Here is a 12,715-nt window from a genome sequence, read left to right on the forward strand (position 1 = left end):
TCTTACACTGTTATACACTTTAAGGTTGTCAAGGTCTATGTAGAAACACTGCCACCTAGAGGGGGTCACCCTAATAGCACACGCTTTGTAGATATATAAATTTATTTTTATTAAAAATGTGATCAAATGATAAATTACACTTGTATTTCTTTTAAAATGTCAACTGTATGCAAGGAAAATTGTCTTAACCGTCACCTTAAGGCTCTAATTATATTTAAAGTTCGCTTATTTGAAAGAGATATCCAACCATGTACGTGATGAAACGGGTTTCAACAGTACATAAATATAAAAAAAGATTAGCTTTTATTGTGATGAAATGTCTTCTTCGCTAATGGGTAAATTTTTGAATTTCAATTATAAAATGAAATGAAATGGCAGATATCGGTAGAAAGAATTTGCACTTACATGTACACTTACATGTATCTATACAATATACTAAGCTCTAATACGTCCCAAGTCTATAAAAGTCATGATTTTATAAATTTATTAGATAGAAATGATCAAAGATTGTACTAACATTTACATGTTTCTATTCAATATGCCATGCTCTAAATTGTCCCAAGTCTATTAAAGTTTGTGATCCAATTGAGTAGAAATGATCTAAGATCTACAATTTTTCAAACGTATTTCTCAAAATAACAAAGAAGATCACTAAGTTACTATAGACAAAGGTTCTGATTAGTGACAGGGATTTTCTTTACATGGTCTTATTTTGTAAACTCATTTCTTTTTTTATAACTAATAAAGTTGAGAATTGAAACAGTTATTGACTATGCGGTATGGGCTTTGCTCATTGTTGAAGGCCGTACGGTGACCTATAGTTGTTAAAGTTTGTGTCATTTTGGTCTGTTGTGGATAGTTGTCTCATTGGCAATCATACCACATCTTCTTTTTTATATTGTGTTATGGAGACAAACAACCCACCCAAAGTGCAGAAACAGACCAACTAATGCCACCAATGGGTCATTCAACACACAAGAAATTTCAGTCATTTATCTATGAATGCATACCTATTCAAAATGGTTAAATTAAGGACAGTAAGTGAAAGTTTTTACATAATCATGCATATAGTAGACTAAAATCTGATTTTCTATTATAACTATTTTTATCTTTACATCTTTTGATAACTACAAACTAAAATCAACTTTTGAATAAAATGAATTAAAAAATTACAAATATCTTTTTTTTTAATCTTGCACTGAAGAACAACCCAATTTTTGACTTTGTATCAAAAAGGTTTTGATCCCACGTCGCTATTAAAATGTCTAAATAATGTCAAATATTATATTTTCTTTAGAAAAAAAAGTATACATTTCAATCACTGTACAAAACTTTAGAGTGACAAAATAATTACTTATCATTTTATCAAATACAAACTATATATATACTTTAAAAGTTCTTGCAATTATAATAAAAATTGATCGACACAATGTGGTCGTAATATACACCATTGAAATATTGAGAACATAACTTGTTGACAACGAGGTTTCATTTAAACTTTAACACATGAACAGCCAGGTGAAAGAAAACAGATATTAACATTGCATTAGAACTACCCTGAATAAACTTGAATTTCAATCAATTTTTAATTGAAATGGACACATTATTGATGCTTATTGTACGCCATGTCAACTGGTTTGAGAAGTTATTTATGATTAAAACTAAATAAATCCATGATTTTGATATAAATATGTCAGTTTTTAATAACTGGTATTCATACTTTGATTAGTATTGAACCAAATATATATATATATATACAACTCGTCTAAACATCAACCCAACAATGTTAGATCTGTAAATTTGCATTCACAAATTTTTTGTTCTTCCCTCGCCGGGATTCGAACCCATGCTACTGAGATATCGTTACACCAAATCAACTGCACTGTAGGCGTCCCGCTAGACCTCACGATAGTTGAAGCTTGGCCTAGGGTAATGAGACAGCAGTCCAACAAAAAAAAACCATTACAATGCTGACATGTGCCCACACAATAAATGGCAAAATAAAATATTGCCAGTTTCTTTTTTTCTTTTGACTTTTAGTAAAATTGAGAATGGAAATGTAAATAGTGCCTACATTCATTTGATCCAATTCAGGAAAAATGTCAGGAAAAAGAACATTATTATAACCTAAAGACAACAAAATTTGAGTTACTTGTATCTTGATCATTTACAGGAGAGCAATGTACATGTGGCAAGGTTTAATTGTTTTTTTGAACACTAAATCCCCCCTTTTTTTTAACTGCAAAAACATTACCTTTCTAAATGTTGATGCATGAAATTCAACTATTTTTCGAGCATATTTATTATACTGGGATTAATTCTGAAAATTTTTACTCAATATCATACAGGGAAGTAGAATACACTATACCTTAATTAGTGTTTACTAAAACTTAAAATTGAAAATAATTTCAAATACAATTTCGTATTTTTTACTAAACCAAGAAATCCATTCAACCTTGAACAATAAGTATCTTACAAACTAAAATAATCCCAAATTCAATTACGTAACTTTATAGAGTGTTAAGAATAAATACCGCCTTTATACATTCTTTATATTACAATCCACAATATTAAAACATTTAAAAATATTAAATAAGCTTAGACCATCATTCCGGATGGTTAATCTTCAATACTGTATAACGAATAAAAAATATAATCGAACAATTTTTTATTATACAACTGGGTTACCAATCCAAGCGAATCAGAAATGATAGAAAAGTTGGTCTAGCGAAGCAGCATTGGAATTCATTGATAATGGTATTAAAAGACTTGTTGACAAGGTACCTAGCGATAAGATCATTCTGAACTTCCGCTGGCTCTAATCAAGTATTGATGTCTAAGTATCTTACTTCTAGAGAATTCCAACTGGTATAACTTTACGGTAGACAGGGTTAAATTAAATCTTAATTATTGAATGATGTTTTCAAAATTTATTGAAAATAATTGTTTGAAATAAACTCATCATAGATACCAGAATTGAAATTTTATATTTATGCCTGACACACAATTTGTAAATTTAAATTTCAAAATATTTTCTGTTTAAAAAATAAACTTGTTATATATAATAGCTGTTAAAGAAAATAATACTTGATAATTGTGTGCCTCTGACATATGTCAGAGGCACACAATTATCAAGTATTATTTTCTTTAACAGCTATTATATATATGTAAGTTTGGATTTAACTTCACCAGACATTGCCAGACAAGCTTAAAAGCAACAATTTGAAAATTTGGTGTGTCCGCCATGTATAAATGTGAAAACGTAGGATGTATACCAAACTCATCAACTGTGGATTTTTTGAGTTCATTGAATTATACCTGTATTTGAGCCCTTATTTTACTTTAACTGAACGATTGGGAAAAGGCTGTCATGGTAAAAAAATAAAATGTGTCTTAACCTAACATTCCTGGATAAGATATTTGAAAGAATTAACTAAAATAAAAATATCGTCTCAGCTTCTTGCACTGAATCATTATGATGATAACGGTAAATGTGACATTTTTTTGTTTGCTTCGATGTGATAAATAATTAATTACCTAATGTAGATCAGTGGTTTCTTTTGACAAAGACAAACAAATTGTTTCATACTTCTCAAAATGTTATTGGTTTATTTTTTCTTAAGTCAACATATAACTGATTCTTAATTAACTTTTATAAAAATAGATGAAATCAATAAATGACCTACATTTACAGTAAAAATCAATCTACTCTACATTGCTTGAATGAATTTTTCAGTTTTCTGTGAACCAAGGTTACTAATATGTTTTATAATCCAGTTCAGTTATTGAACAGAGTATGGTATGAGTGCTAATGAGAGACAACTCTCCATCCAAGTCACAATTCGAAAAGTAAACCTTTATAGGTCAAGGTACGCCCTTCAACAATGAGCCTGCCCCTTGTCTCACACTGTAAAGCAAACTGAAAGTTGAGCTACATGTATAAAGGGTCCCAAAACGGAGGGGTCTTGATCCTGAAACTTATAGCTCAAAAACATGGAATTCCGAAATAAAGAAATTTAAATCCTGACATCCTAAAATTCAAAAAAGACTTCCCGCACCCCAAAAGAATCAATCTAGAAATCCCACGCTTGAAAACACCCAATCCTGGAGTCCCAATAAAGATCCTACCCCCTGAAAAATACATGTTTGCAAAAGGTTTAGTTGGGTCTATGACCGATCTAGTTCTGTCATAGTTGTTCTTATATAACATGATCAAAAGACCCCACAAGTAGTAGAAACAAAATTGTTTTTAATTCTTTTAATTATACCTTATAAAAACAGTAGAATCCGAAATCAATTCTTAAACTAAATAGTCAACACAGACTAATATATCATATCGACTACAAGCAGAAACAATTATATGACAATTATTTCACCATATTACAACATTTTCCAAAGACTGTGGATTTATAATTTGTGGGATACTAATTTTTGTCGGTTATACAAGTAGACGACCATGAATTAAAGCATCACCATAAGAAGATATGACATGATTGCCTAAGACTGAGTAAGAGACAACCAAAGACCAAAGAACGAAGTGTGCAGCAACAATTTTCTTACGACTTAATTATAAGCAGGATTTATATAAAGACCACAAAATTAAGTGTCCAATAAATCTAGAGTGCAAATGGTTTCACCTTCATTTTATCTGAACAGATATATGAGAAATCCATTAAAAAAATTAAATGCTGTTCATGATTCTATAAAAGGTAAGATCACTAATTGACATGAGTAGTCTGAAATTGAGGACACATAGAAAAAGAAAAGTGTACACAAACTGTGATGTATTTCCCCTTACCAAGAACCTCCCTATTTCTATTAAGAAAAAGCTTGCATGCATGGGCATAGGTGACAATATATCTCAGATTCAGGTTGCTTACAGTAGCCTACTAGGCTTGTGAAAAGACAAATTATACACAAGTTTGTACTGATCCTTTCCCTGAACTGATTCCTATTTAGTTAATACATATATCCAGCAATTATGATGTCAGATGATTTAAATTAGATCAATTCTACAAGCTTTGAACAATAGTGATCAATAGTTAATTGCATGAAAATGGATATTTTTCAAAGATAATCCTGATGATAACATATTCATAACTTTTATGAAATGCAACAATATATGAACATTGTGATCCATAAATAAAAAGTGTCAAAGAGAGGCATCGATATATTGGCACATGAAGCTTCAGATGATAATAGGGCATACAAGACTGACAGAGCATTCCAATTCAATGCCTTATAAATTAATAATTTTATAAATGTCAAGTGTTCTCCCAAGGACTTGTTACTGACATCATTGTTCCCTGCAATTAAAGCTTATCATTCATATCTGTAGTAGCTTAAATGATCAAAGCAGTTAATGGGGACCACTTATAAAATTTTGCAAAAAGCAGAGAACAGTATATAGAACGAAGAGGGTACTGTTGCTCTACAGAATTTGGTAGTAGACCAGGCGTGGATCCAGAGGGGGGTTTGAAACCCCCTCTTTTTTGGGGACGATCAATGCATTTGAATGGGGACATGTAATTGGACCCCCCCCCCCCCCTTTTGTCCTGGGTTCAGAACCCCCCCTTTATAAAATGGCTGGATCTGCCCCTGTAGTAGACCACCTAATACTTTGAAGCAAACTAATTTTACATTGGCATGACATGTGAAGGGTGTGCAAAGTCTGAATATTCTAGATTCTGTTATTGTAGGATAATATTTTTTTTAAAGGAATCTACATGTACATGTACAATCATCCTGTATAATTCAATTTTTTAAGTTTTTTTCTTTGGTTGATTTTCAGGTGCATTCTAAAATATGTGAATATATTGATGTCAAATTATGAATTTTAAATTACACTACTTCCATTGACAATTAATATTTGTCTAAAAAATTTGCAGCACATAGGAATATCATCTTAAAATCTGTGAGACAAAACTTTCTCTTCTGATCATCAAGTGCATAATATATGTGGATTGATGCCTAATTATGAAATTTAAATATCACTATTTCCATATATAATTTGCCCAGATATCAAACAGCAGCACATTGTAGGAATATCCTCTTTGAATCTCTGAAAACAGTTTTTCTCCTGTGAAGACAGTGGCGGAGTCAGAGGGGGGTTTCTTGAGGTTGGAATCCCCCTTTTTTTGAGACGATCAATGCATTTGAATGGGGACATATGGTTGAAACCCCCTTTATCTCGAGTTGGAACCCCACCCCACTTTTGAAAATTGCAAAGAAATGGAAAATCACACAAAATACCTGTAAATAGTACATGTAGGTAAGTGGAATATACATGTACCATTACTTACCCTTTCATCTGATCTATTACTATGACGATTTCTCCGACGTGGACTGGGTGCTTCAATTTGTGTATAACTGAAAAAGACAAAAATAAAACACTAAAAAAAATATTCAATTAGCAGTATTAGCAGGTTTAAAGCTTTATTTGTTTCTATCCATGATCCATGAATAATGAATCAACCTGAGTTTAATTTACAGCCTATAGATACAAATATCCTACACTTGTTGTTTTGATTTTTTATCAACGAACAATTTATCGACTTCAATATTGTAAACTCTGTGACCTTTTGCAGATATTAAACAAAACATTCTATACTCAGGATCTGCTTACTAACCAATGCTTAAAGTGATACCAATTAATAATAGTGAAGGCATCAGAAAATCAATTACTTTTTTCAATAAGTAATTAAAAAACCTGTAACATATTTGGATTTTGTAACTTCAATTTACAACTCTATATATGTTTTTGTATGCATTGATCATTCCTGTTGGTTTTATAAACAGCTCTTGGAATTGAATCAACACATATTCTGTTATAGAGATCTCTATTAGTGACCCCAATATAAAACCAAAGAATTCCAATACTTCAGCATTTTAAGTTTGAATAAAAGGACATGTCGGATTAATTTCAATGAGACCGCAACCCATTGACATAAATAACCAAGTGCTTATTCTGAACTGAATTGAGTATACATTCTACAGTATTTAGGCAAATGCTGGACTAGTCGGACTTCTAGTCATATACTGTAAACCAACTTAATTTCAAAGATACTTTATTTCATGTTTCTATTATTCTTGTTTCCTTTGCGGCTATTTAATTTTGCGATATAGTAGTGTTAGGTACCACCTTAATGTCTAGTGTTGATGTTGATAATGAAAGAAGATGTCAGGTAACTTTCTGAAGAACTCAGGAGAATATGTTTACGGCCGTAAGGTGACCTATAGTTGTAAATTTCTGCATCATTTGGTCTCTTGTGGAGAGTTGTCTCATTGGCAATTACACCACATCTTTTTTTTATATTAAAAAATATATCTTAATTAAAACTATGGTCTCTTGGACTTCCTTTATTTAATTCTTTCTTCATGGGAAGTAATGGATTCTATAATCATGTTCATTAAATCAAGTGCTTAAAGCTTAATTATTTATACTTCACAAAAGAAAATTCAGATTAAATAACTTAATACTATTAGGTGAGGTAGGATTGGTAAAAATAATGATTTGTTTTTCACAACAAAACAAGTCTGAGAGATAAATAACAACCTTGTAAATACAGTTCCATTCTGATAAATGAACTGTTAGCATATAAATATATAAATATGTATGTACATACATGTATGTGTGTGTGTTAAAGCTTCTGACATTCGGTAATTAAAAATGTATTTCGATGTAATGTGAAATAGACTGTTTCAATATTTCCAACTTTTGACTACTGATCTTATAGTTTTTACTTAATTGACTTGGTACCAGGATGTCCAACCACAGTGTAGGTAACCAGTTGAAAAAATATAAACTTAGGAGAAAAAAGTTGGTGATATGAAAATAGTATTTATGCTATTGCACCCATGTCAACTGAATGTAGTGAATTAAATTGCATCTTTGCCATGTACAAATGACATGTAATTATAAAACAGTTTTCAAAAGGCCTAAAAAAAATATTTTCTGGATTCCACGATTTTCATAATCTGTTGGAAAATCACTGTTGTTAATTTTAAATTGTGGCTTCATAATTTGCATACAAGTATGGCTAATCTATGAAAAGTTGCTTTTAATTAAAGTAAATTCATTCATGATTTTCATTATGCTGAAAAAAGTTTAATTGCCTATCTAAAATAGGATTTATTTTACAAAACAAAACAGGACTGACATGTTGATATATAATAACAAACTAGTAAATGCAATTTAAACTTTAAAATATGTGTACATCATGCACATGTAGCAATTGTACAGTATTTTTTTTAATAAGTGCACATGTGTTTACATATTGACCGTCTACTGAACTTTTAATTTGGCTCAAACAATGCATACAAATATACATGTATCTTTTTATATATATATTCTAATTGTGATAAATACATGTAGATTAGGACTGATCAAAAGCTTTTCTCAATTGGTGAAAACATAGATTATAAGGTGAAAAACTTTTCTTCTGACATCAGACTCAGACTTCTCTTGAACATAATTTTAAATGTGCGTATAGTTATGTGTTTACTTTTCTACATTGGTTAGAGGTATAGGGGGAGGGTTGAGATCTCAAAAACATGTTTAACCCCACCACATTTTTGCGCCTGTCCCAAGTCAGGAGCTTCTGGCCTTTGTTAGTCTTGCATTATTCTAATTTTAGTTTCTTGTGTACAATTTGGAAATTATTATGGCGTTCATTATCACTGAACTACATGTAGTATATATTTGTTTAGGGGCCAGCTGAAGGACTCCTTCAGGTGCGGGAATTTCTTGCTACATTGAAGACCTGTTGGTGACCTTCTGCTGTTGGTTTTTCTATGGTCAGGTTGTTGTTTCTTTGACACATTCCCCATTTCCATACTTAATTTTATTTACATGATGATAAATCTAAAAATGTTATTCTTTTGGTAGAGTTGTCTGTTTGCAATTTAAATGTATTTTCAATCATGCCACATCTTATTTTAACAATTTCATTGGTTGTTTTATGTACAAATGTGTATATGTACATAACCTCCAAGAGTATATAAATTAACTACATGTACATGTAACTAATATTGTAAAAAACATATTGAGCAGTCCAAATCTACCTGTATTTTATATCAACGTTACATTATACAAATGTATTATGAAGGTGTAAAAATATCAGATGGACATAATTGTATATAAGTTGTCATTTAGCCAGCCAAAAGTATTTATAATAAAATAAAGAGATGTGGTATGATTGCCAATACGACAACTATCCACCAAAGACCAAATGACGTAGATGTTACAGTTGTCTGGTCCGCTGATGTTCAGCCTTCAGCAATGACCAAATCATAAACAAGAGTTGCTAGCGATAAAAATGTTAAATTAACAAAATGAAAAACAATTCAGATGTGAAAACTGATGGCCTGATTAAAATAATGTATGCACAACATAAGATAAAAAAGAATTTAATACATACAATGTAGTATGATATAGATCTGTCAATGAATATCTTTATTTTGACCCCTCCAAATGAACTTCAAAGCTCAAAAGAGACTTCAGATTGAATCATTCTGACAATTTATAATTACGTATACTGAATTAGAATCTTGCTTAACTTTTTTACATAAATAAGGCCGTAAGTTTTCTCGTTTGAATTGTTTTACATTGTCTTATCTGGGCCTTTTTTATAGCTGACTATGCAGTGAGTATGGGCTTTGCTCATTGTTGAAGGCCGTATGGTGACCTATAGTTGTTAATGTTTGTGTCATTTCGGTCTTTTGTGGATAGTTGTCTCATTGGCAATCATACCACATCTTCTTTTTTATATTAACACCCACTCCCCATTTTTATTCTGAAATACCCCTGAATACATGTTGGTAAAAATTCTGTTTGTTTCCAAAAAAGGAGATGTTGGTTTGTAAACTGGCATATAGATGCATGAAAACTAATATTTTAAAGCATGTTACATTTGCTGCAAGGACATATATTGATAAATGTAGTGAAACAAAAATACATGTAAGTAAACAGAGCAAGAATGAATGTATTCTTGTCAGTATTGAACAGTCATTAAATTTTCATAACTGTTTATCTTATTAATTTATTTCCGAACAAAGTGACATAACGCATATATAATGTGTCAGATCCATTTAATATGTATACATTTGTAAGGTGTTTCAAAGGATGTCATCACCTTGCAATTGGAAATTGGAATTTTTAAGATAAATTATGAAGCCATTGTGTTTTAGTGTACACAGCTAACATGGCTAAGGAGTACATGTATGTGTTGGTAGATTACCAATGTTATTGATCTTAATTGATCAATGGTGAACTTTTAATACCCTTATTCAAACTTTCGTGCGATTTCTGATTTCTTTATCTTCTCATACAAGTACATGTACATGTATGTATATAACATGTATATTGAAAGGTTTAAACTTACATGTTTTCATTTCTGCATTGCAAAAAATATTTTTAAGAAGACTGGACTTTGATTCATGCATAATTAAAATATTTGTTCTCTAGTAAAAAGTGTTTATTTCAGAAAGGATCACTTACCTGTACATGTAATTGTATTAATCATACATGTACAAATGTACAATCTGAACTTGCATGATGTATATTTTTGTACAAGTAACCCTCTTCAACTTTAAGTCATTTATACATGTACGTACCATTAAACATGTACAGTATATATATGGACATTTTTGTTAAATATAGTATTTAAAAACGATTAAAATCAAGATTTAGATTATCATTATTACAATACATGTAAGAGCTAATCCTCGAGTAATAATGATACACAATTAACTTTAATTTCAATTCAAAATTCTTTTTAAATTTAAATGTACAGTAAAATGAAGTTGATTCCAAGGCAAAATATTGTTGTGTCTTTATGACATTTGAAAATTATAAAAATATTGTCATTAAATATCAAAAATAAAGTATTTATTATTAGCAGTAAAAGACAGAATACACCTTATTGCTATGGTAGAAAATAAATGTCAAACAACTTTTTAAATTTAAGGCATCCTGCTTTAGTTTAAAAAAAGGGAAACATGTACAAAAATGTGTAAACTCAGTATTCAATCTGTCAGACTTGTCTGATGGAAAACATGATGGTTTATCACATGTTTATCAAAGAAATAAAATGTTGTGCAAATAGATGTATTTGTCCTTTGACAGTAATTACATGTATCTATTTCATAGTCAAACTGATCATGCTGAAAGGATATAAATGTATAAATTCCCCTTTTTAAAAAAAAGTATAATTTTGTTTTGAATTTATTCAAATTTAACAATCTACTTACATGTACATGTATGTACGTACATAATGTCAGTGCCGTTGCAAATTATATATTTTCATATTTTAATTTTTTAATGATTTCCCTAAATTTTGAATCCTAACTGCCAATACACCTTATCACTAAGTGTCTGTCATTACTGGACATTGCACAGGTTCCAGTAAAAATTTAACGTCATAATACAAAATATCTGACGCCACAATGGCTAAGTGATTTTCAGTTGGCTTCAATAGTTCAAGCGGGACAGATTCTCTGGTCAGCAAAGAACAGCAATAAGGTGTATATTAACGGAAGTATCCTCCAAACAGAAATTAAATAGAGAGCTCGAGGGTTTTATTCAAATTATTGTTTTTAGTAAGATGAATAACAAAAATCACAATCTCTACATATATTTATATAAAAATCACTGTAAGTGTATCTGTATTTTAGAGATTTGAAATATAAGAATTAGAGCAAGACAGAGGGAGCAATACAACTATCAAAAGGGGGGGGGGGGGGTAATAAACAACAAAACGTACGCAAAACAATTACTAAATTGACTTTAGAAAAGGGGTTTTCAATATGAAGATCATGATGTCAACAAACAAAAGATTGAATATCTGATTAATCATATACTATATTACTTATACAAGTTGTACTTAAAGTTTGGAAATAATTAATGAACCTTACACTACTGATTTATCAAAGGTTTCTGCTCCTGCGGCAACGTAAAGTTTACCGTCCTCAATATCTGCCAAATCACGAATACGATGTCCATGTGTAGGTGTAACTAATTTCCTTACCGCACCATTTCTTAATTTTAAATCATTAGTTAATCCGTTTAAAAAAGCATCGAAAGAACGTATTCTCCGACTATCTAAAGTCACAGTTTTCCCAAAGAAATGAGGATCTCCGTTTCTAAATATTTTGCATTTCTTGGCCACTTGTAATGCCCTAGTCTCAATGGGTGGAAGGGGTGATAAATGTGACATTGTTATATCCTTTGCGTTACTGTACACTTATTTAAATAAACTCTCTGTCAATCGTTTCTTGCTTAAGATTGCTTTCTTCTTCTCATGTTGTGATGTTAACCGCCAAACACCGGAAGTAGGGTTTATGGGATAGATTGTTTATAGTCAACGGCCTTTGACCTCACAGCCTTAGCAACCACGTGGCTATTGTAAACACTTATCTTTTCAGGCTCGCACTACTTAAATGTAATTAGTTTAAATTGAGATCGATTTAAAATACATTCTTGATTTGTACGGAATTTATGAAACAATTAACAATAGAATTACAGTGATAATGACACATTAATTAATGTAATATTATGTTTTTCAGACAAAAATAATATCAAACCTCAGTTCAATTAAACGTTACTATACTGTATAAAATTAACTGAATTATCTTATTTTGTTGGGGTGTTATGTTTTAGAATTTATAAGAATGAGATAAGATCACCTGAAATAACAAACAATTGTTTAAGGCCATA

The 12,715-nt window shown here is 30.6% G+C and overlaps 1 protein-coding gene across 23 annotated transcripts in view; it reads right to left on the bottom strand.

Moving 5' to 3' along the window:
* LOC134690895 (doublecortin domain-containing protein 2-like) overlaps positions 1–12,715 on the bottom strand; it is a 113,828-nt gene that overhangs the window by 64,866 nt on the left and 36,247 nt on the right. For 21 of the 23 annotated variants that reach the window (XM_063551054.1, XM_063551053.1, XM_063551052.1 and 18 more), the window contains exon 2: positions 6,303–6,369. In XM_063551054.1, coding sequence (XP_063407124.1) covers positions 6,303–6,369 — 67 coding nt within the window. Of the gene's footprint in view, positions 1–6,302; positions 6,370–11,913; positions 12,373–12,715 lie in introns of those variants that run through there. The other 2 variants (XM_063551039.1, XM_063551038.1) reach the window with 2 other exon arrangements.

The sequence above is a fragment of the Mytilus trossulus genome, chromosome 11, assembly GCF_036588685.1.
Source record: "Mytilus trossulus isolate FHL-02 chromosome 11, PNRI_Mtr1.1.1.hap1, whole genome shotgun sequence".
NCBI lineage: Eukaryota > Metazoa > Mollusca > Bivalvia > Mytilida > Mytilidae > Mytilus > Mytilus trossulus.